The 26,150-nt window shown below is 53.4% G+C and overlaps 9 protein-coding genes across 9 annotated transcripts; 3 read left to right on the top strand and 6 right to left on the bottom strand.

Annotated features, from left to right (window-relative positions):
• Positions 1–120: 120 nt before the first annotated feature.
• Positions 121–1,866, bottom strand: PG994_010241 (O-acetyltransferase; the record flags this gene model as incomplete). The annotated part of the gene is given in 4 exon segments (XM_066861650.1): positions 121–798; positions 816–1,141; positions 1,266–1,775; positions 1,854–1,866. 4 exon segments carry the CDS (start codon positions 1,864–1,866, stop codon positions 121–123), a joined length of 1,527 nt encoding a protein of 508 aa, XP_066710760.1.
• Positions 1,867–4,656: 2,790 nt separating this feature from the next.
• On the top strand, positions 4,657–6,571 carry PG994_010240 (5-aminolevulinate synthase; the record flags this gene model as incomplete). Its single annotated transcript, XM_066861649.1, has 2 exons — positions 4,657–4,978; positions 5,052–6,571. The coding sequence occupies 2 exons, from the start codon at positions 4,657–4,659 to the stop codon at positions 6,569–6,571; spliced, it is 1,842 nt and encodes a 613-aa protein (XP_066710759.1).
• Positions 6,572–9,056: 2,485 nt separating this feature from the next.
• On the top strand, positions 9,057–10,928 carry PG994_010239 (Glycoside hydrolase family 79 protein; the record flags this gene model as incomplete). The annotated part of the gene is made up of 4 exons (XM_066861648.1): positions 9,057–9,442; positions 9,465–9,767; positions 9,859–9,968; positions 10,132–10,928. The coding sequence occupies 4 exons, from the start codon at positions 9,057–9,059 to the stop codon at positions 10,926–10,928; spliced, it is 1,596 nt and encodes a 531-aa protein (XP_066710758.1).
• A 356-nt stretch (positions 10,929–11,284) lies between these two features.
• Positions 11,285–13,075, bottom strand: PG994_010238 (uncharacterized protein; the record flags this gene model as incomplete). The annotated part of the gene is made up of 1 exon (XM_066861647.1): positions 11,285–13,075. One exon carries the CDS (start codon positions 13,073–13,075, stop codon positions 11,285–11,287), a length of 1,791 nt encoding a protein of 596 aa, XP_066710757.1.
• Positions 13,076–13,909: 834 nt separating this feature from the next.
• On the top strand, positions 13,910–18,379 carry PG994_010237 (DNA polymerase gamma; the record flags this gene model as incomplete). Its single annotated transcript, XM_066861646.1, has 5 exons — positions 13,910–13,990; positions 14,061–14,078; positions 14,902–15,228; positions 15,300–15,592; positions 15,691–18,379. 5 exons carry the CDS (start codon positions 13,910–13,912, stop codon positions 18,377–18,379), a joined length of 3,408 nt encoding a protein of 1,135 aa, XP_066710756.1.
• A 931-nt stretch (positions 18,380–19,310) lies between these two features.
• Positions 19,311–19,655, bottom strand: PG994_010236 (uncharacterized protein; the record flags this gene model as incomplete). Its single annotated transcript, XM_066861645.1, has 1 exon — positions 19,311–19,655. The coding sequence occupies one exon, from the start codon at positions 19,653–19,655 to the stop codon at positions 19,311–19,313; it is 345 nt and encodes a 114-aa protein (XP_066710755.1).
• Positions 19,656–20,278: 623 nt separating this feature from the next.
• Positions 20,279–21,628, bottom strand: PG994_010235 (uncharacterized protein; the record flags this gene model as incomplete). Its single annotated transcript, XM_066861644.1, has 2 exons — positions 20,279–21,330; positions 21,508–21,628. 2 exons carry the CDS (start codon positions 21,626–21,628, stop codon positions 20,279–20,281), a joined length of 1,173 nt encoding a protein of 390 aa, XP_066710754.1.
• Positions 21,629–22,956: 1,328 nt separating this feature from the next.
• Positions 22,957–23,824, bottom strand: PG994_010234 (Carboxylesterase- type B; the record flags this gene model as incomplete). The annotated part of the gene is made up of 3 exons (XM_066861643.1): positions 22,957–23,285; positions 23,402–23,623; positions 23,674–23,824. The coding sequence occupies 3 exons, from the start codon at positions 23,822–23,824 to the stop codon at positions 22,957–22,959; spliced, it is 702 nt and encodes a 233-aa protein (XP_066710753.1).
• Positions 23,825–24,129: 305 nt separating this feature from the next.
• Positions 24,130–25,860, bottom strand: PG994_010233 (putative CYB2-lactate dehydrogenase cytochrome b2; the record flags this gene model as incomplete). Its single annotated transcript, XM_066861642.1, has 9 exons — positions 24,130–24,177; positions 24,235–24,330; positions 24,462–24,746; positions 24,815–24,839; positions 24,915–25,057; positions 25,120–25,209; positions 25,288–25,420; positions 25,480–25,567; positions 25,626–25,860. The coding sequence occupies 9 exons, from the start codon at positions 25,858–25,860 to the stop codon at positions 24,130–24,132; spliced, it is 1,143 nt and encodes a 380-aa protein (XP_066710752.1).
• Positions 25,861–26,150: the final 290 nt, after the last annotated feature.

Below are 26,150 nucleotides of genomic sequence, written 5' to 3'. Positions count from 1 at the left end.
CAAGGCTACGACCGCGCGCTCATCTTAGTAAGAAACGATTGGAGTCATCAGTAATTAAATAGAAACGAATTTTGCTTTTCCTTAAATATTGTCTCGTATCTATATTCCTATCCTATGAGGTCACTTCATGCTCACATCGCCCTCGTCGTCCTCATCACCGTCCTCGTCGTCCTCCTCTATCGGCAATCTGCGCGCGCCGAATCGCCGCTCCCACCACAGGGAAGGGTCCCGATCGTCCACGAAGCCGCTAGCCCAGCGGCAAAGCTCGCCGCCCGAGCAAAGCTGGTCCAGCACGGGGCTGTCCGCGCCGACGAGCACGACCCAGTCCTCGTCGCCCTTGCTGCCGCCGCGGCGCGGCATAATGTGAACCATGCCGTTGTCCCGCATCCAGGGCGTGCGGACGAAGCGGGGCCGGCCGCCGCCGGCGTCCGGTGTGCCGGGGATGCCGAAGTCGACATCGGCGCCGCGCGAGTGCACGTGGGAGCCGACCTTGACGCCGTACTTGTAGCTCCGGACGGCACGCTGGCTGGCGGCGGGGGCGTCCAGGGGCCGCTCGAGCGTCATGAGGGTGGACAGGCGGTCTTCGATGTTATCGGGGCGGATCAGGTGGAGATTGCGCCGGATCTGGTGGGCGCACATCGCGATGTCCTCGGTCAAGGCCGGCTCGAGCCGGGGCGGGCCGTCGCTGGGGCAGAAGGTCGTCTCGGGGTTCACGATGTCTTGGAGGAGGCACGCGGTGACGGGCAGGTGCATGACCATGTTGCCGAAATAGTCGGGGGCACCAGGCCATCCGAGTCCCTTTGGCGCAGGTCCACGGCCGTGGTGAACACGGCGGTCTCGTTGTAGTCGTCCTTGCTGAACAGCATGTGACGGGCGCGGAGGAGGGACACCCACATCAGGGCAGAGACCACGTCGACGGAGCTGAGGTACGGGTCGTCGTCGGTATCGTATTCCGCGACGAGAAAGGCGAGGCACAAATCCTTCAGTTCGGCGATGACCTTGGCGGGGAACTTGACGAGGCGACAACGGCCGCTGTGAGGATAGGGGTAGACTGGCTTGCTCTTATCAAAGTCCATTTCCGGGAAGCGAACCTTATCCCACTGGCCGTCCATCTCTTCGAGGTCAAAGTCGCAAGTCTCCTCTCAGGTCTATGAGTTGGATGCGTTCTGTGACTTGTTTAAGGGTCAGTTCGGAAGGATTGCTAAGTAATGACTTGGCACTACTTCCAAAGATTTCACCAGTGTAGCCAGTGAAGATATACTCACCATTAATTGCGTTCGAGTCCCGAATACCCTCAGCAAACTTGTCGATGAACATGGAGATTGAGTGTCCATCTACCAGAGAGTGATGGAAAGCGAAGCAGAGCACCAAGCCGCCAGATCCGAGAAAGGTCGCCTTGAGAGTCATGGCCGGGACCCAGACTTCCCTCTCCCAGAAGATAGGGGCAATACAGAAGTCCTCGGTCTTCCAGTGAGACACCGGCATATTCATCTGGCATAGCTCACGGTAGCTATAAAACTCGGCAGCCTTCTTCCGATAGCTGGCCTGAAACATGTCTTCGGTGATCTCGCGCGCAGCGTCGTTGTCTCCGTATCGGAGCATCACGAGGTCGCGTTCCAGGAGCTCGTCTCCAACCGGTCCCATGCGGCCAGTCAGGTGCGGGTAGGCCTTGAAGGCCGTTTTGAGTCCGTGGCGCAACGCGGAAGTGGCGTCCGCGCGATGGCTTCTGTCAGGGAAGTCGAAGATGTACATTCTTCGGACATAATCCCTGGGTACTGTTGATAACACAACTTAGTAAGGTGCGACCGTGACTTATAGATACATACGGTCGGAGTGTGAGCAGAATAACTTACCAGATTGACCCATGTCGGTCAAGTGATGGGTCAGCTTCAGCTGGTCCTCGGCTTGGTCAACCCCATATCTGCTAATTTGACGTGTTTCTAGAGATGCTCGGTATTGATGTTGCTGTGGTAAATCTGCTCAAGTGTGCCAAGTCCACCAAATGGCTGTTGCTGTTCACCAGAACTACCCAACTTCGAGAAGGCGAATCTAGCCGCACAGTGCTCGGAATGACCTGCCTTTAGCCAAGCACGATCTTGATATTAGTGTAATCGACCAATTTCGATGCCAAAGAGCCGGAAAGAGTCGATGCTGTAGTGTGCAGAAGTGAGTGTCTGGGGATTTGCCAGGTGCGATCGCGTTTTTGAACGCGTTAGGAGGCCTTGAACGGGGTGGAGGAAGATAATTCAGAACTTGCTCATCAGCGGCGATTATATTCACTCAAATAAAAATAAGAAGTTGGGACGACGATTGTGAATGTAAGCAACACTTGTTTCTATATAAGTACCTACTGTTAGAGTAGAAGCTGTCGCTTCCATCTTGCTTCCAGTGTTACTCGCCTTTGTCTGATATACTGCTTGTATTCACACAAACAATCGGCATTGAGAAGAACGTCGCTTCCATTGTTGGGACCTCAAGTTGAAAGAAACATTGGCCGTCAATATACCTTTCCCCTTATTCATATGAACCATAATCACTTCCATCGTCGTAGATCATTCGGCTCCAGTACAGCCCACCTTATGTACTTGGAGACCTGTCCGATATAACTGTTGGTACTCACATGAATGCCAGAAATAGGAGCAATATTGCTTTCAGTATGATTCCAGTCCTGCTTGCCGTCGTCCGATATGACTGCTTGTATCCATATGACCAGTCGTCGCTTCCATTTTCCATGATGATTCGGTTCCAGCATTACTGTATATGCATTCAAGTCGATTGTTGGCTGCAGGAATTCCTTTCTTGCTCCATTATGACAGTAGATCACTGGTAATAACTGATCCAGCCGTTTGCAATTTGCTTGTGGCTCCCAGTCATCCTCTGAAGCTTGCCGACAAGGGGGTTGCTAATAGTCAGCCCGGTGATGATGAGAATTGCTGTAGATCCTGCCGACCTAACTTCAAGCATCTTTCAGACTTCGATCAGACCCCAACCCAGCTTCTCTCAGTACCCGGCCGATTGCCACTAGCGATTGTCCCCTTTAAGCAATTGGCAATGGGATAGCTGACGATATAGCTGGTAGCTAGCGACGCAATAACCGGCAATGGCATAATCAGCTGCGTCAACTCGCGATGTGCAACAGCTTATCGGATAGCTGGTATCTGAAGCAGGGTGGTCGCGAAGTGGTGCTCGTCTGCTTCAGATATCTCCATGTCGGAGAATAGGGGCTATTCCAAGTGAAGCCAAAGTCATGTATCACTACTTATTTACCCCTCGGCGGCTGACGTTGTTACGGGAAAGCCCGACAATTATCCAGTATACAAGCAAACTGTTCCATACTTAGTATGCCGGGTAGCTGGGACGTCTAGAGTTGCTATTGCTGATGTGTTCTCAGGGCAGGGTATTACTCTATCCAATGCATCTGCTTACATGTCATATGACAAGCTATCGGAACCACCCTGCTGGCTCCCTTCGCACAGGCTAGAGAACGCGGCTCCAAAGTCTATCTAATAAGTTTTTAGAGTCTCTCATCTTAATTCCGTCCAAAGCAAGTAGGTTGCATTGACGATCAATACTAGTTTGATGAATCCATCGCCAAGAGCAACATCATCATACTATACGTCACGTGGTCAAGATGCTTTTTCCAAATGGATCGGGATTTGAAAATGGACGGTGACAATTGGATACGAGCATGTGCAGGTCAACGCAAGAAGGGACTCCGGACTGTTCTGTCAGCGCCGCGGCGCTGACAAATTATTCGGGGACTAGCTCGCACCTACCGATATAGGCGACCTTAGGGTAGCAGGGGGTTCTGCTTTAGGTAAGACGGAAGCAGACTGGCCAATGAGAGGCAAAGCAATTACCAGAGCGTGGCATGATGATGGTGCTGAATCTTCGGCTTTTAGGGAGCCAGAAGGGGGAGCAGAAGTTATTGACGACCCTGCGACGGCGCACGGCGGTAGATGAGCGCAATTAGTGGGACAGCAGTAGTAGAAGAAGCAGACGCCGAGAGTCCGAGACATCCACTGCCAATGTCAGGCATGTATTGGCTAGCTCGTTGTGCCACCTCCTACGCCCTTGGATCTAGATTCCATCTACTTGTACCTACATGCCACTACCTGTTATGCGATGGCATTGGATTTTGTAGCACATCAGTAAACCTTCCGAGGTTGAACAAAGTATATACTTCCCATCCAGCTGGCCTGAATTATTCAGCCTGGTATTGAATATGCACGTAGTCAGCCTAGGCAGTTTGGAAAATCCCAAGAATACTACTCGTAGAGTCGTAGAGAATCTGACCGCGAGTAGTTGTGTCCAACAGAGTATCTTCATTCGCTCCTGCGGCTGATCTTGTCCGCATGTACTTACTTTCAGAAACACCATCCCCATCTTCCGCGGCCCAGCAAGTCGGCGAAAAGCCCCTCAACCCAACACCCCGGTCGCTTTAGTACTTTGGTCTTTTGGTACTGGATTTCCCCCCCACTGACCGGCACGCCGGCCAGTTTACCACGTCGCCGGCTAATAATAAGTAATAGCATCAAACCGTCATCTTCTCTCTTATTTTTCTCTTTTGCATCATACACATACTTTCTCGCTAAAAAGGGTTTCTGCAAAAGACAGCCACCCATACTGAACTGGAACTCAGCACATTGACCGACTATGGATTCTGTTCTTCGACAGTCCAAGGCCATGTGCCCTTTCCTGAAGAAGACCTCGACCACCACTCTCCGGGCGCTGTCTACTTCGACCCGTCCCCAGGCCTCGCCATGCGGCGGTACCATCTCTAAGCTGCAGCTGCTTGGCCAGCGCTGCCCTGTCATGGGCAAGGCGTTGGCCATCCAGTCTTCGCGCGTCGGTGTTACCGCTCCCACCGCTGTTGCTGGAATGCGCAGCTTCTCCGGCCACACCAAGTCGGGCAAGGCGAAGATTCACACCAGTCGCCCCAATGAGGCCAGAGCCGTCGAAACTCCTATCTTGACCGGTAAGTATACCTAAAAGGTTACCTGCCTGCCCCTTTTTATCAATTGGCCTGGCTAATGATGGATTCCTTGCAGAACAACTCCCGCCTGCGCCTGCGCATAAGCAGGGTAATGCCTCGAACCTGCCCGGCCAGCCTGCGAGCGACGATGCCAAGTTCAACTACGATGGCTTCTACCAAGCCGAACTCGACAAGAAGCATAAAGACAGATCCTACCGCTACTTCAACAACATCAATCGCTTGGCCAAGGAATTCCCCTGCGCCCACATGGCGAACAAGGAGGAGCGCGTGACTGTCTGGTGCGCCAATGACTATCTCGGCATGGGACGGAACTCCCGGGTCATCAAGACGATGCACGAGACCCTTGATGAGTATGGCGCGGGCGCTGGAGGCACGCGCAACATCTCGGGCCACAACAAGCATGCTGTAGAACTGGAGGGCACCATTGCCAAGTTGCACGCCAAGGAAGCCGCTTTGGTCTTCAGCTCGTGCTACGTCGCCAACGATGCGACCCTTGCGACCCTCGGTAGCAAACTGCCCGACTGTGTGATTCTGTCGGACAGCCTCAACCACGCCTCGATGATTCAGGGTATCCGTCATTCGGGCACCAAAAAGATCGTGTTTAAGCACAATGACTTGGAGGATTTGGAGGCCAAACTGGCCTCCTTACCCTTGCATGTACCCAAAATCATCGCTTTCGAATCGGTATACAGCATGTGTGGCTCCATTGGCCCTATTGAGGCCATTTGCGACCTTGCTGACAAGTACGGCGCCATTACCTTCCTCGATGAAGTCCATGCTGTCGGCATGTACGGGCCAACCGGTGCTGGTGTCGCCGAGCACCTGGATTTCGAAGCGCATCAACAGGGCAAGCCCAAGGGAACTATCATGGACCGCATTGACATCATTACTGGAACGTTGGGCAAGGCGTACGGCTGTGTAGGTGGCTACATTGCAGGAAGCTCCAGGTTCATCGATGTGATTCGGTCGCTGGCCCCTGGCTTCATCTTCACTACATCTCTCCCTCCTGCGACAATGGCTGGCGCAAAGGCCGCCATTGAGTACCAGATGGAGTACACTGGCGACAGAAGGCTCCAGCAGCTTCACACACGTGCTGTCAAAGAAGCTTTGGATGCTCGTGATATCCCTGTCATCCCCAACCCGTCGCACATTATCCCTGTCCTTGTAGGCAATGCTGAGCTTGCCAAACAAGCGTCTGATATGCTCCTTGAGGACTACCAGATTTATGTACAGTCTATCAACTACCCTACTGTTCCCGTTGGCCAAGAGCGCCTCCGAATCACGCCTACTCCTGGCCACAAGAAGGAATACCGCGACCAGCTGGTCAATGCTATTGACGAGATCTGGACCAAGCTCGGCATCAAGCGTACCTCGGAGTGGGCGGCCGAGGATGGCTTCATTGGTGTCGGTGAAAGCACCGGCGCTGTCGAGGAGCCTCTGTGGACTGATGAGCAACTCGGCATCAGCCACCAAGTCGCGAAGGAGATCAATGAGTCCAAGCCAGCTGGCCAAGGCTTCATCAACACTCTGCTTGAGCGCGAGACCCAGCAAGCGGGCGTGAGCGCTGCTGCCTGAAATTCTTCCAATCCAACATTTTGCAACCTTGGCCTGGAGAAGAGTATGGGAGGGAAGCTCAGCGGACCCGAAACCACGTTCATTGGAGCGATGGGCCTTGTGTAACTGCAACGTTCGAGTCATGGTGGTTATTGATCTTCATTTCGACACATACAGCCCTCAAGAGTCACTACACTACGTAGACTCGGGTTTAGAAAGTAAATTCAAGCTTGGCATGGGGCCAAGCAGCCTCCATTATCTGAGATATGATGCAATAGAATCAGCAGAGCCTCCTCTTTTGGGGATCGGCATATGCCCATTCATCTGCACACTTACCGTCATGCGTATACCGATGATTTGTGATGCCCCTGTTTAATGCGATGTAATGCTGGACGTTGTCTTAATAGTTCAATTAAGGACGTCTGTTGTCTGATTGGCTAGGCTTAAGCGACATGATGTACTGAGACTATAAGATTATTATAGACTGCCCATGATCATATGTTCCTGGTTAGGTGGTAGGTTAATACTTTATATATTATATAGACAAGTCAGGGAACCCTCAATTGACATATGGTCTGGAGATATGCGCATTCCATTGGCATTACTATAGACTGCGAATACGAGTTGTCTCTAAGCCAAAGTAGAGCCAGACACTTCTAATAGTCGAAGCTATAGCCAGCCAGCTTAAGAAAGCGCAGACTTGGGCAAAAATTATGAGAAATAAGAGCGTGCGAGCGTTGTTTGTATGGGTCTGGAATGCAAAAGGGGTTGGAAAAGGAGGGAGGGAAAAAAAGAAGTGACCGCAGAGGGAGTTGAACCCTCTTGCCTTTAAGTAGGATATAATGATACTAACCGCTAGGCTACCCCGGCCCGGTCAAGGGATTCAGGTATCATTACGATATGTAAAAACTGTCTTGAAGGTGCTGTGTGTGTATGGTGTGATTCTGTTTTGCTTTGAGTTCTTGCAAAGTCCTGGTTGAGGGTGAAGTCAAACCCGTGGAGACCCCCTTTTGCCCTCGGCTTCCACTTTTTGGCTACTACCCTCAAATGGAGTTCAAAGCAGAATGTCAATAGGGCTGATAGGAATTGAACCTATCTCTACCTTCTATCATTACTCTTCCTCAGTCCCTCTTCTTCGCGCTGTGCTCTGTGTACACACCCCCTTGAGTCTCTGAGCCTGCACCTCTCTCTAAAGCAAAGGAACATACGCTCCGCTGGATGGCAAAGCTAGTCGCCTGCAATAACAACAACATGATTTGACATGCAGTTGTTCGTTATAGCTGGGGCCCTGCCCGGAGGAATCAGAAGAGAGGCGACTGCAAGGCGTTGCTGCCGATAGCAGAAGGCTCTGAGTACTACAAAAGCCAGACCGTCGTGGTCTCGATCTCAGCCTTGATCTTGGTCTCGTAAATAGTCGAGGTATAGATAAGAAGAAGGAGGAGATGGAGATTAGGTCCTCGGAAGATAGGATACGAATGGCTGGGGCACTATGATGCACGTATTGTCAACAGACGTCCTTTATGGCGATGAAAATGGGGTGAGATACCTACCTAGCCATGTTGGCGTTGTTTCTGTTGTTGTTGCTAGACGATAGATCAGCAAGAAGAACAGGCCGTGAACAGCCTGTGGTGATGTTGCGAGCTTGGGGCTTTCGTCGAGGTGATGATCTGGGGTCGGCAGGGAGCACCATAATAGGTCTGTGATCATCTCCAGGCTTCCACCGCTCTGCCTCTGCTAGGTGATTATCGAGATGGATAAGACGCCCAGGCACTCCATTATATCAACACAGAGGTTTGGACGAGGTGTTCCAGCCAAAGAGGCGGTAAAAAGGGAAGAAGGAACAAACTTCGATGTGCAAATGTCCCGATAGTGTTTACTGACTAATCGGGTAACATGGAGAAGTTGAACATCGAGAGAAGCTGCTTCCATGGTTATTAAAAAATGCAAGGCGCATAGAAAGAAGAGCATATTGCCTTGTGATATAATTCCGGGAGGTGGGAAAATACAGTAAGCCTGATGGGACAAGCTGCCGGGCTTCTCTTTCCATTTCTTGCTTCATATAAGTCGAACAAAAGCTGTCACATATAGTAAGCTACTATTTCTAGAATCCGGCATACTTCCGTAGCTGTGACGATCCGATCTGATATAATTATCAGGGGCTTAGTAAAAGGCGTGGCTGTAAGCTGAACTGGTATCGGTCTGCGTGGCATCCCATTGGCCCGTTAGGTTGCAGATCACCCTTAGGGCTGTTGACAACCGATGATCACTACCCCCTGTAGCGATTATCGCAAGATCTAAGGATCTCTCTTTGAAAGAATCCCACACGTAATACGGCTTGGATACGGGGCGCCGAAGGGATGCCAGTAGCATCGAATTCGGTAAATGCACTAGAGGTCGGTGGCATGATCAAATAGGGAACCGTATGTCCTAGTATTTAAGTCATGTTACGTCCGGCTCTAAACTCACAGAACTGACGCCAGAAACAACACATTCGGCCATCGTCACAATGCACACTTCTATAAGCATAGCCTCTTTAACCTTGTTGGGACTGGCCCTGGCCGGTGGGCTCCTTCCGAGGGATGAGAACAATAACAATGTCCAACGCGCCACGCAGACCCTGAAAATCGATGCCACCAAGCCCACAGACGCCTTCACCGTCCCGGCCGACTTCGTCGGCTTCGGCATCGAGTCGGCCTTCCTCAACAACTTCCACAACGGCTTCTCGGCCAACCTCGTGTCGTCGCTGCGGCAGCGCATGAGCCAGCCGCCCGTGATCCGCGTGGGCGGCACGAGCGGCGACCGGTTCATCTTCGACCCGAGCCAAAAGGAGGCCAAGAAGTGCGTCGGCGGCGACGGCCCCCAGGGGTCGCAGGCGACGTACCGGCTGGGCCCGTCGTTCTGCGACGGCTACAAGGCCTTCCCCCGACGCCCGCATCTCCCTGAAGGCGCCCATGCAGGAGGCTCCCACGCCGCTGAACAACACGCTGGCGTTCGTGCGCTGCGCCTGGGACGCCCGCGGCGGCGATGAGAGCAAGTTTGCCGCCATCGCGTTGGGCAATGAGCCCAACTTCTATAGGGACACTACACCGGCCGACTACGCCAAAGAAGCGCTTAGGGTGCAGAAGGCGGTCATCGACGAGCTGGTTCTGCAGGGAGATGGCTGGAGGTTCTTCGAGGTGGCTAACATAGGATCGGGTGCCGCTGCTGGCTTTGGCGTGTAAGTGGGCGATTGCCTTCTCCGAGAGCCGCATTATGGCGATTCTCTATACGTAGTTCAGTCCCGAACTAATGCCCACGGAACAAAACAGAGACGACGTCCTGCACGCTGGTATAAACGACAACAAGCTGTCCAACTCGGCTGCCGACCACTACTACCAAATATCCGGGAAACATGACTGGACCGATGACGAGATGCAGAGTACGTAGGGGCCTTTACTCCCCTTCCCCTTCCCCTTCCCCTTCCCCTCCCCCTTCCCCTCCCCCTCCCCCTCCCCCTCCCCCCTCCCACCGCTTTCTCCCCTTCCGTGTACCTTCAGGTTGAAACAGGGGTGTGTGTTCTATGAGAACTAACAACCAAAAAGACCAAATGCTGAGCCACCGCGCCATAACCGACCGCCTCCAAACCAAATACGCCGCCTCCATCGCCGCCGCCCGCGCCGCGGGCCTGCCCTACATCATGTCGGAGACGGCGGCGGTGATAGGCGGCGCCCCCCTGACCTTCATGGCGGGCTTCGGCTACGGCCTGTGGGCCGCCGACTTCGGCCTCGCGTGCATGGCGCGCGGCGTGGCGCGGGTCTCGAACCTCGCGCGCCGGCCGGTCGCGGGACGCACCTTCTGGGTCCCCGACGCGACGGGCGGCGACAAGAGCCCGGGGTCCCAGGTGCGCGCGCCGTACCCGGCGGCCCTCTTCCTGGCCGATTTCGTGGGCAAAAACGGCGGGGGCGGGGACCAGCCCGGTGGTGCTGTCAAGGAGTTGGATCTGGGCGTCGCCGATCATCCGTACTTGAGCACGTACGCCATGTACGATGCGCAGCAGAACGGCAAGCTAGAGCGGGTTGCCCTACTCAACCTGCGGCTGTACAACGGGACGCGGACGGCGAGCGGGCAGAGGGGCGTGGAGACGTTCCGGGTCCCGGTGCCGCAGGGGGTGCAATCGATCAAGGTCCGTCGACTGCATGCGGACGGCGGGGCGGCCGCTATGGGGTACGACTTCGGTGGGGCGGAGCACAATGTGACCTGGGCCGGTCAGCAGTGGTCACACTCCATCGACCAGGGCAAGGGCCACGGTCAGGTTGCGGAGGACGAGGTCAAAGTCCAGGGTGGAGTCGCGGCCGTGGATGTCCCGGACAGTGAGGCTGTCATCGTTTTCGTGAAATGACACTAGATGCAGCACGGGGGTATGGGTTTGTGATGTGGAGGGCGCATTCGCTGCAAGAAGTTCCGGAAATAGCTCCTTAAATATATAGAGCAAAAGCATGCCGTGCAGTTCATGGCCTAAAGACTGCGCCGTCTCTCATGGGAGTTAATAAAAGGGGCAAATTCCCGTACCAAAGCACACAAGTCAAGAGAAGAACATGGTGCGCAACAATTCATTCCAAAGTGCTAACCTTTCCGATTCCAGAAGTAATCATACAACTAACACAAAACACAGTAACCCCAACGCCCCTTTTCCTGCAATGCGTTTTATAAGACAAGGGGGTATCATAGTTTAGCATTCCAAGGCAATCAGCTCCCCTACTCATGCAAAGCGCCAAAATGCTCCCTCAGAAACCGCTGAACCCTCTCATTCCCACCTAATGCCGTGTCCAGTCCTGCGACGCCACCCTCGATCTTGAGCCCCTCGAGTCCCCTGGCTCGGGAGAGCGCCACGTAGACCTGTCCGTCCTCAAACGCTTTCGACAGATCGACGATGACGCGATCGAGGGTCATACCCTGGCTCTTGTGGATAGTCATTGCCCACGCGGGCGCCAGGGGAATTTGCGTGCGCGACAGCAGCGAATACGGCTTTTGATCGCCCAGCTCGTTGACGGAGCAGTCGGCGTAGATGACGCGCGTGATGCCGTTGTGGAACCGGACCACGGGCCATTGCTTCAATTCGTTGTAAGGGCCCTCGATGTAAGCCTTCAACTCGTGTTCCTCCACGGTCTCAAGGCCACCCTTGTCGGCGGGCAATTTGTCTTCATCGTACGGCACAAAGTCACAAATGATGCCCTGGCTGCCGTTGCAGAGCCCGCGGCGCACGTTGAGATTGGTGAGAAGCACCACCAACATGCCCTTCTTGAGTTCAACACATTGATCGAACCGGTGATCATCCAGAGCCAAGAGGGGCTGATGGTCATCGGGCCCAACGGCTCTTCGAATGGTTTTATAACGCAAGTGTGGATGCTTCTTCTTCTGCCACTTGAACGAATCGCGAGTCCAGTAGGTATACTTGGGGGCTTTGAGCTTTTCGAACTGCCGCTGGTTCACCAGTGCAACCTCACCACGGGTGGCGAAGAGTTTAGTTGCGTGGTGCACATTGCAGGGATGGTCCATCAAGAGCCGCTCATCGCAGTCAGTAAGCGCTTCACCGATCCGACACTTGTTCAATATACGGATGAACGTGGGATCATTTTGACGGTGTATAGTCTTGAGATTGACATGAACAAAGTTGCACTGATTCCATGCTTCGCTGGCGAACGCCCACTTGTCTTCATCGCGCCAAACGGGGTGATGAGAGGTTGGGCATGAATAGGACGGTTCACCCTTGGAAAATCCCTCGATGAGCTCTTTACCACATTCCATACAGTGTTGGAAGGGCTTGACTGGTGGCAGTTGGCAGAAGTCGCCAGTGACAACTATTTGGATGCCTCCAAAGGCTTCCTCGGAGGAGCGTGCGGCCTGCAGTACTCGATTCAGCCTTTCGAAATGCAGGTTTTCGACCATACTGATCTCGTCAATGACGAGAACGTCGGTTTTGTCGAATCTCTTCCAGAATCTGACATGCGCGTCTTCCTCGAGCTCTTTTATGGGTTTCTTATTAGAATTTGGTGTCCAACCGGCATATGACCATGTGGTAGTTCCATTGACCTGCAGGGCAGCGCGGCCGGTCGGGGCGAGAACATGCACCTTCTTGCCCTCAACTTCCAAGCGCTTGGTAAATGCCTTTAGAACCGTCGATTTTCCGCATCCTGCAGATCCCGTATAAAAGACGTTCCGTCCAGAACAGATGAGGTCGACCAAAGCGGCCTGCTCAGGACAAAGGATTGGCTCCCTGCCTTCGGGAGGCGGCGGCGGCGGCTCCTTTGAAGGAGTCTGAATTGCAGAAGGGCCTTGAATTTCAGGCCGCGTTGGCGTCCTGGGCGGGATTGACATTGGTGGAAACACAGTTTTCCTCATGTCGCGGCTGTCGAACTTATTATCTGCAGAAGACGGCGGCGACTCTCCACCGGAACTTGCGGCGATACTTTCTTGCTTGGCCATGCCATCGCATGTTGGCTCGTGTTGCAGACGCAGATCCCTTAGAGCTATAATGCGGCTCTTCATACGTACGCCAAAAGGTGCGATCAGGCGGGCTTGCAGCGGCGTTTGACAGTGCCTTTGCAGCAAGCAGTGCCTGAATTTGGACACTGCCTGATGGGGGAGGAACCGGGAGCAACATCTAGCCAGATTTTTCTTAGAGGTAGACGGTGAAGGTGTGTTTCTTTTGGTTTTGCGTGAAACTTGAACAGAAGCGGGCGGTCGTGCTTCTGTTTGCGCGGGATGTTGATGGTATCCAGTCAGGCCCTGCTCGGCTAGATATGGTGGAAGATGTGTTGGCTGCAAAGGTACATAGTGAAAGGTATTTGTTGTCAGTACGCCGAGCCTGAATCAGATTCAGGTGCCGTAATGCTATTGTTCAACAGCTGTACAGATGGATCCAAGATCACAATTTCATCCTCCTCTGAGTTGGGAATGCTGGAAGACATGGCAAGCAAGTCAAAAGTATGCGAGCTACATGTGTGCCTCCAGATTCGCGTGTTTGGGAGTCGACACAACCTCGCACCTCCGCATTCTGGCAACTACCTGGCTACATCGCTCCCCGCCAGCTCTCCGAGCCCATCGCTAATAGACTGATTATCTTTGCATTATGAGTAACTGGCTATGCATTGATCTGTATTGAGGGAATCAGTTGGACTGGTGAGAGAAGTGAGGGCAATATATAAGAGCTAGCAAAGGAGGTATTATCTGAGGTGCCTTTTTCCCTAAACATCTCGGTCTCCTGCTTAATCACCTATGTAGTTCTCTTTGCCTATATGTAGCACCAGAAAGGTATTCTCTTTCGTAATTTCCTTCTCATCCTTCTGACTATCACTATATACACCATCACCAGTTGTGGCAATGGCAGTAGCTGGCATAAGCGGCATGGTCATCTTTCAAGACGGCACGTTCCTCAATGCTGGCTCCACAGGCAGCGCAGCTGTGGGACCAGATTAATGATTCATCGTCGAGCAGGAGAAGGCTCGACTCGCTGACCAATTGCTTGTTACAGGCTTACAGCCTCGACGACGTAAGCAGCCCAGGTACCAACTCTTTCCAGCTCGCCATTAGTTCAGCACATATTTTATGATGTGCATTTCAGTCCCTGCGTCGCGTGTCAGCCGGCTCTAATTGCCATAAGTACATAAGCGACGCAGCAACCGAAGCGCGAGTTCGACGTGTCGAACCTGTGTCTGCGCGTCTCGAATCGTCTTCGGGGAGTTTTTCGCGGATGCGATAGCGTCCAAGCAGACTATCGATCTTCAACACTACCGACAGTAGGAGGTTGGTTCCTGATCTCAATTTGATGCGTTGATCAATGCACTTGATATCTGCAGCGCACTTACCCCGAAAGGTATTAGCTTCTATCTCAGCTTTCAATGCCCCATCTTTTGAGGGAAGTGGGGTAAAAGCAGCGACGGTCCCTCGATCTAAGAAAAAAATTGGCAGGGAAAATGCGACAGCGATTGTGTGCGTGTCTTGGTGTGCAGTAGCAGCAGCAGCAGCAGCAGCAGTGGCAGTAGCAGCCGTAGCCCCTTGTGCTTGCCATTACAAGTATCCGTAGACTATCGTTATCAACCTCGTCATACATGCTTTCGCCAAAAACTCTAACTAGCCCGTATCCTCCGTCGACTGCTTTTCCGCGCCAACATTCCGGATTCCCAAGCATCAGTCAAAACGGCATTGGCCGCCATGTTTCCTGCTTCACGGTAGCAATGCTGAATCCTGCAAGGCGCCATGGAGGTGGCGCATCTGCGACTGCGAGCTTCGTACGCCTTGCCAGACATCGATCCCAGTGCCACCATCCGCGGCGGTCGCTATTAGTGTCGCGACCGATTCATCAAAGGTGGCAGTCGACAGCCGCCGCCACCGCGCAACGTCCTTCTACTGATGCGCATGACCAAACACAATCTGCGACGCTTGCCATCCCATCCAAAGCCCGCTTCAACGCGATTGGCGTGCAGCATCTGAGCGAGCATGTATACGACCAGGTGTTTCCCAATGTCAGTGATCCGCCCGCGGAGGAGTTGGACAAGTTGGAGAAGTTGGTGAAGTTGTCGAAGGATCATCTGCGCCGGCACGACCTACTGGGAAAGAACACCGACAATGGCAGCCCGATCGCCTTCGACTTGCCTCCTATCCAAGGAAATACTCTCGACGAACACTTCCATAAGCTGGGTGTAGACTGCGCTGAGCCGTTCCTGACACACGCGAAGCAATTTGCTAACGACAATGTGCCGCCACGGCCGAGGAATGGGTGCGACAAAGTGGTTGGACGAGGTACTACTCCAACAGCCCGCCCGAAAAGGTCGAATTCCCAGACGAGACGGCATTATGCTTTGATACGGAAGTGTTATGGAAGGAAAGCTCCTTTGCTGTCATGGCTTGCGCCGCGAGTCCCACGGCTTGGTACGCCTGGCTATCTCCCTGGTTGCTGGGCGAGTCGGAATCCGACAAGCATTTGATCCCACTTGGAGATTCGACAAAGGAGCACATCGTAGTTGGGCATAACGTGGGATATGACCGCGCACGGATATTGGAAGAGTACGACTTGAAGCAGAGCAGAAACTCCTTCTGTGTACTATGTCTTTGCACGTTGCAGTCAATGGCATGTGCTCGCAGCAACGACCGACATGGATGAGGCACAAGAAAAACAGGGAATTACGTGAGAAAATGGCACAGGACAAGGACAATGTCGAGCTGGCAGCGCTCTTGGCCAATAGCCATTTCCGGGATGAAGAGGAGGAGTTGTGGGTTGAGAGAAGCTCGGTCAATTCCCTGAGAGATGTTGCCCAATTTCACCTGGATGTCACTCTGGATAAGGAGGCTCGCAATGAATTTGGTGTGCTCGACCGAGATGGTGTCGTGGAAAAGCTGGATTACCTGCTCGACTACTGCGCAGCCGACGTTGCCATCACACATCGCGTCTACAAAATTGTGTTTCCCAACTTCCTAAAAACCTGCCCACATCCTGTCAGTTTCGCAGCCCTGAGGCATTTGGCTTCCGTCATTTTGCCTGTTGACCAGTCTTGGGAAACCTATCTCAAGAATGCCGAAGACGAATATCTCAAGCTCTCGGATGCGGTTCAAAAACGATTAATCGGGTTGACGGGGAAGGCGCTCGAGGTCAAGGGAGACGCTGAGAAATGGGGTAATGATCCTTGGTTGAAGCAGTTAGACTGGTCAGGACAAGAAATCAGGATGGTCAAGGGTAAGAAAAAGGATGACCCCCCAAGGCCTGCTGCTCGGCAGAAGATGCCTGGTATGCCCAAGTGGTACAAAGGTCTTTTCCCCAAAGCCAATCAGCCCATCGCCCTTACTGTGCGAACACGGATAGCACCTCTGCTATTGCGATTAGCTTGGGATGGGTATCCTCTTGTTTGGTCTGAAAAGTACGGGTGGACATTTCGAGTTCCAATGGCAGGTGCTTCCAAATATAGCACGACGCAGTTGGTTCGCTGCGACATGTCGGATGAGCCGATCGAGGCCTTAAAGGAGGATAGAGGGGGCATATATATCAAGCTACCTCACAAGGATGGCCCTACGTCGCGCTGTACGAATCCCTTAGCCAAAAGCTACCTGGCATACTTCGACAAAGGGACGCTTTCATCGGAATACACGTATGCCAAGGAAGCTCTGGAGATGAATGCATCTTGTTCCTATTGGATCAGTGCTAGAGACCGAATCATGTCGCAAATGGTAGTGTATGAGGATGAGAAGACACCAGCCCAGACACTAGCCCAGACACCAGCCCAGATAGAAGCCGAGACGCCACCCCCCAAGAAGAGAGGCAGACCCCCCAAGGAGAAGAACCCCCCTGAGGAGATAGTCAGTCCCACGGAGAATAACAGGCCGGGATATATTCTTCCGCAGGTGATTCCAATGGGCACCATCACACGGAGAGCGGTAGAGAACACATGGCTGACTGCCAGCAACGCAAAGAAGAACCGGGTTGGTTCTGAGCTAAAAGCCATGGTGAGGGCTCCGCCCGGGTACTGCTTTGTCGGAGCAGATGTCGATTCGGAGGAGTTGTGGATTGCCAGTGTTATCGGGGATGCCATCTTCAAGCTCCATGGCGGCAACGCCATTGGTTTCATGACGCTCGAGGGTACCAAAGCAGCTGGCACAGATCTGCATTCGCGGACAGCGGGAATTTTGGGTATATCGAGAAATGAGGCGAAGGTCTTCAACTACGGACGTATTTATGGCGCTGGGCTCAAATTTGCTGGAACTCTTCTCCGGCAGTTTAACCCGAGTCTGTCGGAACAGGAGACACTCGACATCGCCGGCAAACTCTACACAGAGACCAAGGGCACCAAAACAACCCGTAAAACGCTAAGCAAACGTCCCTTCTGGCGCGGCGGAACCGAGTCGTTTGTATTCAACAAGCTGGAGGAATTTGCGGAGCAGGAACGGCCACGCACTCCTGTCCTGGGGGCTGGAATTACAGAGGCCTTGATGGGACGCTATATCAGCAAGGGAGGATATCTGACCAGCCGCATCAACTGGGCCATCCAGTCCAGTGGAGTGGACTATCTACATCTACTCGTCGTTGGTATGGATTACTTGACGAGGCGCTTCAATATTGACGCTCGTCTTTCCATTACCGTCCACGACGAGATTCGCTACCTCGTCAAGAACGAGGACAAGTACCGCGCCGCCATGGCTCTGCAAGTCGCCAACCTCTGGACTCGGGCCATGTTTGCGCAACAAGTGGGCATCAACGACCTGCCACAGTCGTGCGCGTATTTCTCCGCCGTGGACATCGACCACGTGCTGCGGAAGGAGGTCGACATGGACTGCATCACTCCGAGCCACTCGACCCCGATTCCCCACGGCGAGAGCATCGACGTCTCGCAGCTCCTAGCGAAGGGCGCCGAGGCCTTCCTCGACCCTGCCATCAAACCGGCCCGCAACGCGCCCAAGCTCGACAACATCGAGTACACGCCACGCATCCCGGTCATGGAGACCCTGAACAAGGGGTCCGCCGATATGATGTACTTCCTTAGGGCCCAGATCACCAGAGACGACACCGAGCTGCGCGAGATCCTGAAGGAGCAGAGGAAAGAGTACACGGCAGCAGTGGCGGGCATCGACAGCGGCGGCTACACCAGCGGCACCGGAGGCGGCGCGAGTGGTTTTGGCCAGCCGCGCAAGCGGGGGCCCAGGAAGCTGGTCCCGTACAGCAGCCAGCCCCAGCTGATGCCCCATTTCTACGAGCCGTTCGAGACGCCCAAGTTCAGCAAGCAAAAGTATAAGGGAAGCACCAGTCCCCAATGGGGCGATTGGGAGCCGATGCCGCCCAGGACCGCGCCCTCTAGGCATACCTAGCCGCGAATGTAAACACAACACTTTTGTCACGACGAACGTTTTAGCCCCGGTACATACCTTGGAAGTGTCACTTCTCAAATTTTCTTCTTCTTTTCTTTTGTTTGTACTTGTAACCGTATTTCAATCTGCATAGTTAGCGTGGGCATAGCTAGAGCACTTTGGAGAAGGGAAGGGTTTTAGGGGAAACAGAAGGCGGCTATCTTGTGCTGGCGTCAGGTGGCGGGGCTTCATTCTTCTACACGTTTGGATATTGGACGTCTATTGTATGTATAATGATGTGTATGCTCGTGGTCAAAATCAAGAGGACGGTGAACATAGGTCATGTACAGTGAATCAGTTTATGTACCTGAGGCTGACTTTCAATGACGAGTTGCCTATCACACTCATGATTATTCTTATGACTCGTTGCATCTATCGTCGTAGTCTTTTTCGTGAATCGTAGTCCTTCATCACACCCAAATTTTGTCTTCTCCTCTTACTCTGACATCTTGACCTATACCTGACACCCAGAATGAATGACCAACAGAATCCCGAATCCCCCTTTTTCGCCTTCAATGCTGATTGACTCTCCAATTGCGGCCCAGAACGCAAAAACAGCCGTATACAACGGATGCAAAAGCCTTATTCCTAACGCATGCCCTTTGCCAGAAGCCGTAGCCAATTGCAGAATTGAAGAAGAAAAGCCTCCAGAATGCGGAAACGCCACGATTCAGCCAGTAGCTGTCGTCATCAGAAACAGCAATCCAACCAGAGTGCGTGTCTGACATGAAATAGGAGAAGTGAGGGGACTTAGGGGAAAAGAATATGCCACCAGTGAAAACCAAAAACCCCTTTTCCCTTTTGGACCTGAACTCCGAATCGAACATAGGAAAAGTGAAATAGTACAATGAAAGAAAATTCCTCGCCATTCCGTCCCGACTCGACAACAAGATTAAGATGAGACGCCAGCAGCGGTACGAGTAGTGGAGGCACTAGCCGCCTGTTCGGCCTCAGCATCTTCTTCCTCGTGCACTAAACGCAGTGTAGCACTGAGCTCGCTCAGTAGACGCGCATGTCCGCGGTTGCCGTTTTGTCCTCCCCGGTTACTGGTAGCGTTATTCGGCGTTGTGATAGTCTGCTGCTTCTGCTGCGTCTTAATATCCGGGTTCTTCTCTTTTGACGGATCCTGTTGCTCTTGTGGCACCGTTCTATTATTGCTATTGCCCTTTCTCTCGGTGAAAGAGGAGTCTTCGGCAGAAGAGGACTCTGATGTAGATGCAGAGGCAAGAGAGTCCATGGTGTCTATGCTGGGCAGACACTGAGAGCTGGCGTAACTGGGTGGCAGGCGCTGCTGACCAGGCGTGGAAGGGATGGCAGATGGGGAAGGAATGCTAGCTCTGCCGCCCGCGGATAGGAGAGGACCAGGCAGAGGCTCCAAGTAAGAATCGAGAGCGCCGTTTGGAAGGCGACGGGGAAAATCGCATGCTGTATAGAGAGGAGCGCTTCCTCGCGCCCATGGTGGTCGGCAGAATGGGGGTCTGAGGCTTGCTTCCGATCTTGTGACTGGCTCCGAGAGAGCGCCGGTGTGCAGCGGAGACGGGGATACGTGAGGGAAGCCCGGGGAGCGGTCGTTTCGGTGGTGAGCCTGGGGGAGGAGGACCAGAGGGCGGTGGGGTTGGTGTGTTGCGAGCCGCCCTTGCAGTGTCTCTCTTGGTCTTGCTATCGTCTCCTGATGCAGGTAAGGCAGTGCTGCTGGGGTGCGATTGTTTTTGGCTTTTCTTGTTTTTCTTGTGCTTGGCTGGGTGAATGTTGTTGCTGTTTCCTCCATCGCGGCGCTCGTGAAGGACTGACGAAGTCTCGACTGTAGGAGGCGGCGTCAGGATACCTATGTACAGGGGAAAGAAAGAAAGAACGTGAGAGTTAGTGAAATGATCGCCACTCCATCTCGGATAACCAAAAGGGCCTCGAGTCTTCGCTAGTAGTAGGGGAACGTGAGTGGGAACGCCGGAAAGGGGAACCCCAGCGCGTGGGGCTGTCTGTCGCCGCAGTCCCGCTCTCGGACTGTGTGGCAGGGGGTATGAATATCACAGGAGGCGGCAGGACAAGGGGACTGGGACAGGGATTGGTGGTGATGGTAACGAGTGATGTCTCCGCTGCGTACGTAGATGTGTTGGTATATTTCTGCAGCTCAAAGTTTGACGAAAAGGAATCATCATCCGGGGACTTACCTGTACTATCCTCAACGGCGGTGGCGGAACTAGTTCTGTCTGCCAGGATCGTGGGAGAGGCCAAATCGCTGTCACTAAGATAGCTCCGGTTTGCGGGCGGGTTGCTGGCCGAGCGGCGCAACATTGTCTTGTCTATGCCATAGCGAGAGCGCAGGCTATTGGCTTCGGCAGACGTTTCTCGGACGGAGTTGCGTTTGGTAACGGCCAGCGGCTGGGGGACCAAGTCGGGATGGGACGGGTTTGCACGCATAGGTGATAGATCACTGCGAGAAGACAACGAGTTTCGACGCATGAGGGCCTTAGCCTTCATCGAAACCCGCCTCGTCAAGTTTCTCTCGCCGCGTTGGCTAGGGCTCTCGTCTTGTTCCGCGCCCACGATTCGATCCGTGGACTTCTCACCCGGCGTGTCAAAAGGCGAAGAGGCATTGCCAGTCGATTCCTCAGGGATAGTGCTGGGTGGTTTGTACGATACCGCTGTGTCACCCGACTCAGCGGATTGGTGGGATGCCGCTCGTCCACGCGAGTACTGCGTATGCTGCAGTCCAGGGGCAGCACGAGGTAGCGTGCCCTGTAAGGTATTGCCTGAGAGAGGTCGCGGCTCAACGGGGGAAAAACTGCGGAAGCCACTGGGAGTGGGAGTCATGGGGTCATGAGGACTTCCACTTCTCATCATATCCATCAGGGCGGGAGGAAAGTGCAGGTTTGGCTGGGGTGGGTTGAGCTCTGCATTTGCGCCGTCTCTTGCTGCGGTACAAGTTAGTCAAGGCATGGATTTGAGAGAAAGAGGACGGGAAAGATGATGGTCTCTCAAGGTACCACAGTCAATCTTCGAATGGCCCATATCCAAAGTGTGGTCGTCATCAAGTGGGAGGTCTCACGTGCTATGCAGAAAGATTTGGTTGGGAGGGGCTTATAACTTACACCAAAGCGACTCTCTCTTGTTTGCTCCCGTCTCCAGCGCCTGCACACGCTCCAGTCCATCCTGAAGGTTCTCCCTCATCGCGTCTACCTCAGCTCTACTGGTCTTCAGATCCTTGAGCATGGTGCCCACCTGCTCAACGTCGGCCTTCTGGGCGCGATGCTTGCGTTGTCGGTACTAGAGGAACGCGCATGCACCCAAAGCTATGCAGAGCAGCGGGAGAAGCACGGCAAGAACCAGCTTCCAAGTGTCAATCCCGTCGGTATTGGCAGAGGGAGCCGCCGTCGCACCGGCGTCGGTCATCGTAGGTGACGAGGACGGGGGCGCAGTGGAAGAGGTTGTTGATGGCCGAGAGGGGGCCCAAAAGCTTTCTGTAGTTTGAGGAGGCGCTGTTATGAACTGTGTGGGGGAGTCTGTGGGAGAGTCTGTAGGAGAGGTTGTAGGAAAGTATGCAGGAAAGTCAGGAGAGCCTGTAGCTGTGGGCGTGTAGGTGCTGTAATCACTGATGTCAGCGTGGTCCTCACGCGCCACCTGGGCTTGAGGATATGTGTATGTAGTGGTCGGCATTATGCAATATTTTATTTTTGCTTCCTTCTCACGATTGGATCCATGGCGGGGAGCATGGCAATAAGTGGCGAGGATATACCAGAATATGGCTATTTCTGAGAAATGTTTCAGTGTTTACTTACGTGTGTGCAAGCGAACCTCAAGTAACGACAAGCAATAATCCGTCAAGTACTCACAGGGTGTTGTTTTCTGATCCTAAGCCGTCATTGGTCACTCACATCTTCAAGTATGATGTGACAGAACATCGCGAAGGGGGAGGGGCGGGACAGAAGGAGGTAAGAAAATATTTACTTACGAAGTAAACAAACGTACAAGTCAAAATGTCAACACTTCACGAAAACTCATTCGTGAGGTGCGTTTTGAAAATCAAAACGAACGAAATGCCAGTGTACCAGGCAGTGATCAAGAAAACAGGGCCAAGCGAGTGAGTGCAAACGAAGGTGGGTGAAGAGGAAGATGCCAGGAAACGGAGGAACGCGCAAAAGTAAACAAAACAACTTCGCGAAGAAACCTCAGACCTCTCGATTAGGGGTTGGCTCTGGCATCAAAAAGCGGATTTTGAATGCCTTGGGGAACAGCGACAGCGTGCTGCAAGCAAAGTTCCTAAAGCAGGCCAAAATTGGGGCTCGAGGTGGCATAGGGGGAGGGGACCAAAAGCTCGTTACCCGGCCTACAATTTGATCAAGATTCTTGCAACTCCCAAAATATTGCAAACAAGTGGGATAAATAATTGATCGTGATGATCTCTCTACGAGAGGTTCTACAATTGAACTGACCGCATATATTATAGCACAACCCGTACTTGGATGATAGACGTCGTCCATGCTCATCCTCGCCGCGTGTAGTCGTCCAGCCCCAGACTTAAGGAATCACAATGCGGTAGATCAACAAAAGGGCCCTGGGAGCTGGGCCATTGCAGTGTCCGCGCCATCACGACATCCTTCGTCGCTGGCCTCCACTGGCCCGCGAGCTGGATCTGCTTGTTTCACTTCCTGGTCAATCGTGTAGTACTTTGAGTAGGTGATTCCGTATTTATTGTCACCTAGGTTGGATAGGGGAATCGCCCCCGCAAACTCCCCAATGGCCTTGGGCGATGCCATTAGTGCCCGGACGCTCCCAACTCCTGCAGATTGGCCAAATTTTGTGATTATGTCCGGACTACCACCAAAGTCTTTGATGTTCGTCCTCACCCAGTCAAGGGCATCATTTTGGTCTGCGAGTCCAAAGTTCCCATTGGTCTTATCATGTCAAGGATAAGAAACCGCAAAATCGTCAGCCGATAGTTGATTGATACGATGAACACGTCACCTCTTGAGGCCGTATTATTACCATCAAATGTGGCATCGTTGGCTGTTCCCGCCAGGAAAAGCTCCTCTATGGATCCAGTACTTCGAGTTCCCTTGACTGGATCGGTAAATTCCAGACGGTTGTGGTTGGGTTGTATGCTGTCCGTCTTGAGCTCAATTGACCACGGTTCTTCTCCCAAGGCCTTGCAAGCACATCCGCCGTGTTTCAAAGCCCGGGCCCCCAGTACAATGACCCCAGAGTCTGCTAATGGGCTGTGCCGGCTCGTTCATCCACACATTTTAGTAAATGGGTACCTGACGAGCAGTAAGGTTGCTTCTCCGGATCTTGCAGGTCATTTTCAATGATGACAGTAATATCAGAGTTGAGACTCTTCGGACATGGTGTTGTTGCCTGGACAGCAGGGACCAGAAGAAGGGTTGCAACGAAGGACAGTAAGGCAGCCATAACGGCGAGAGGAAATTTGGCAGATCCGCATGTTTATTACCTAAGCAATCCAGACGGATTAAGGAAGGAGAAAGGGCACCTCCAACGCCAAGACTCGGGCCTTTATAGGCTGAGGCCACCCATAGTGCCTATAAGTAGGGAGTCCTCTCAGGCTCCTGCAGTCCATACTACCTACGCCCGTCATCCCCCTTCTCCCCGACCCCTGATCTGATCCATCACGCCAATGGCCATTCTCCCTGACACAAGATAACCTCTTAGTGGGCTCGTGCGACTTTCCAGGTTGCCGGGTAAGCAAGCTACTGAATCTATTGGTCCATGAGGAACACATTGGCTTCCAAGGGGCGAGCATTAATCTGCAATCAGTCAGTCGGTACCTCCATTACAGCATCAGATGGCATTGATGAACTTACCAAGCTTCGGGGAACCTTTTTCAAGTCCGTAACACCAGCCTGGGCACCGTCGTGCACAATCTCCGTCTTGAGGATCTGGATGAGCTTCTCGACCCCCTCGGTTCCGTATCAGTTGGCGTACATGAAACTGTTTATGTAACCCAAGTCAGTCAGCTTTATGTTGTTACATTCATCCAGAACGGAAAAAGGGAAGAAGTGTCAGTCACTCACGGTCTTCCTAACCCCACCATCTTCACCCCCAGCGTCAACAGCTTGAGCACGTCCGTGCCGTACCGCACGCCGCTGTCAGCCATGACCTCGACCTGCTGGAATACCTGCGGCGCGTTGCGGTGGATCTCGTAGGCGATCTCGAGCGGCGACGGCGAGTACTCGAGCTGGCGGCCGCCGTGGTTGGACAGGTAGATAGCGGGCGCGCCCTTTTCGACGGCCATCAGCGCGTCCTCCACCGTCACGATGCCCTTGGGGATCACCGGGAGCGAGGTGCGGGATTTGATCTCGTCGTATAGATCCCACTGTTATACATGTTAGTTGTTGTTGTGGTCGTTGAAATTGCTTGAGCACAAAAAGGGATGCATCTTACGGTCAGAGCCGAAGTGGCGCCGTTTCTGTGCACGGAGTCAGCCAAACTATCTATTTCCCCGACAATTACAGCAGGCCCCGACAATTACAGCAGGACTTACGCATTCGTGGTATCGTAGCGGGCAGCACGGTGCCGCGTCGAGTCGCCGGGTGCGTCGATGGTCCAGACGAAGGCCTTGGCGCCGGTTCCTTCAGCGCGCTTCATGGCATCCCACGTCACGGAGAAATTGGCATTGGTGTAGATCTGGGTGGTTGTTAGACGGGGACGGAAACTTCACGTGGAGATTCAAGGGGGCCATAACGGACCTGCTGGAACATCACTTGCGGTCCGTTCATGGTGTCACTATGCTTCTGTGCGGCCAGCTCCTCGATAGTTTTGCTGGCGTACAGGGCGGCCTGTATATCCGGGACATGTCAGCTCTTCCTGTTTATTTGCTGTGGATTTCGGTACGGCGAGCAGCGGAGATCACGGACTGTGTACAGAATATTCTCCTTGGCGGCAGCGTCGACAAAGTTCAGCTCGGCTCTCTCGGGGTTGGCATAGCCACCGCGGGCAGCTGGGGCAATGAAGATAGGAGCACTGAAGTTGTAGCCCAGGAATTTCACGCTGTTGATTGTCAGACTGGCTCACGACCTAGGAATGCTCCCGCAAGAACAAATACTCACGGCAGGGTCTCGTTCAGCTTGGAGACATCATGCAGATGACGGGGACGGAGCATGATTTTCTTCCACACATCCAGGTTGTTCCGGTAGCCTGCCGTATAGGTTAACCTCATGCATCTGATCTGATTTCCGATGCTGGTGAAACTCACTCCACTCGCCGCCGGCTGCAGTACGGTAGAAGGAGTACTTCTGGTCGTCCAGGAACTGTCGAGCCGCATAGTCGAAATCCATCACCGCACGCATATCTTTGAGCAGCGGCAGGTTTCCCTCGGTGTAGTTAGTACTAGAGAGGTACTGGGTCAGACCAGTGTCCACCTCATTTATCCACGGCTCGGCCGCGAAGGCGACGGCGGCCAATGAGCATGTGTAAGCGAAGGAACGCATCTTGGGTGGCTTGGTGACGAAGATGCCAGGGGGCTTAGTCACTACAAGAGGGAAACCGGCGAGTAGTTAGCGATGGAGAAAAGGTGTAAGCAGCCTTTGTGCTGGGTATGGTGGTGTGCGTTCTTATACGAACTCCTACAACAGGCTACCCCCGGCCTGTTCGTCCTTCCAAGTATGTGCGCTATATATGATATGGATAGTACGTCAAGCCAGGCCTGCAGGCCTTAGACATCTCGCGGTATGCCATCGGGATTCGGTCATGGCTCCGGCGAGGTCAGGGGCCGACACTT

This window comes from Apiospora phragmitis (assembly GCF_038363925.1).
Source record: "Apiospora phragmitis strain CBS 135458 chromosome Unknown utg000010l:1.0-9815664.0:1.0-9183399.0, whole genome shotgun sequence".
Lineage (NCBI taxonomy): Eukaryota > Fungi > Ascomycota > Sordariomycetes > Amphisphaeriales > Apiosporaceae > Apiospora > Apiospora phragmitis.
This window is presented reverse-complemented; position numbering and strand designations above follow the sequence as displayed.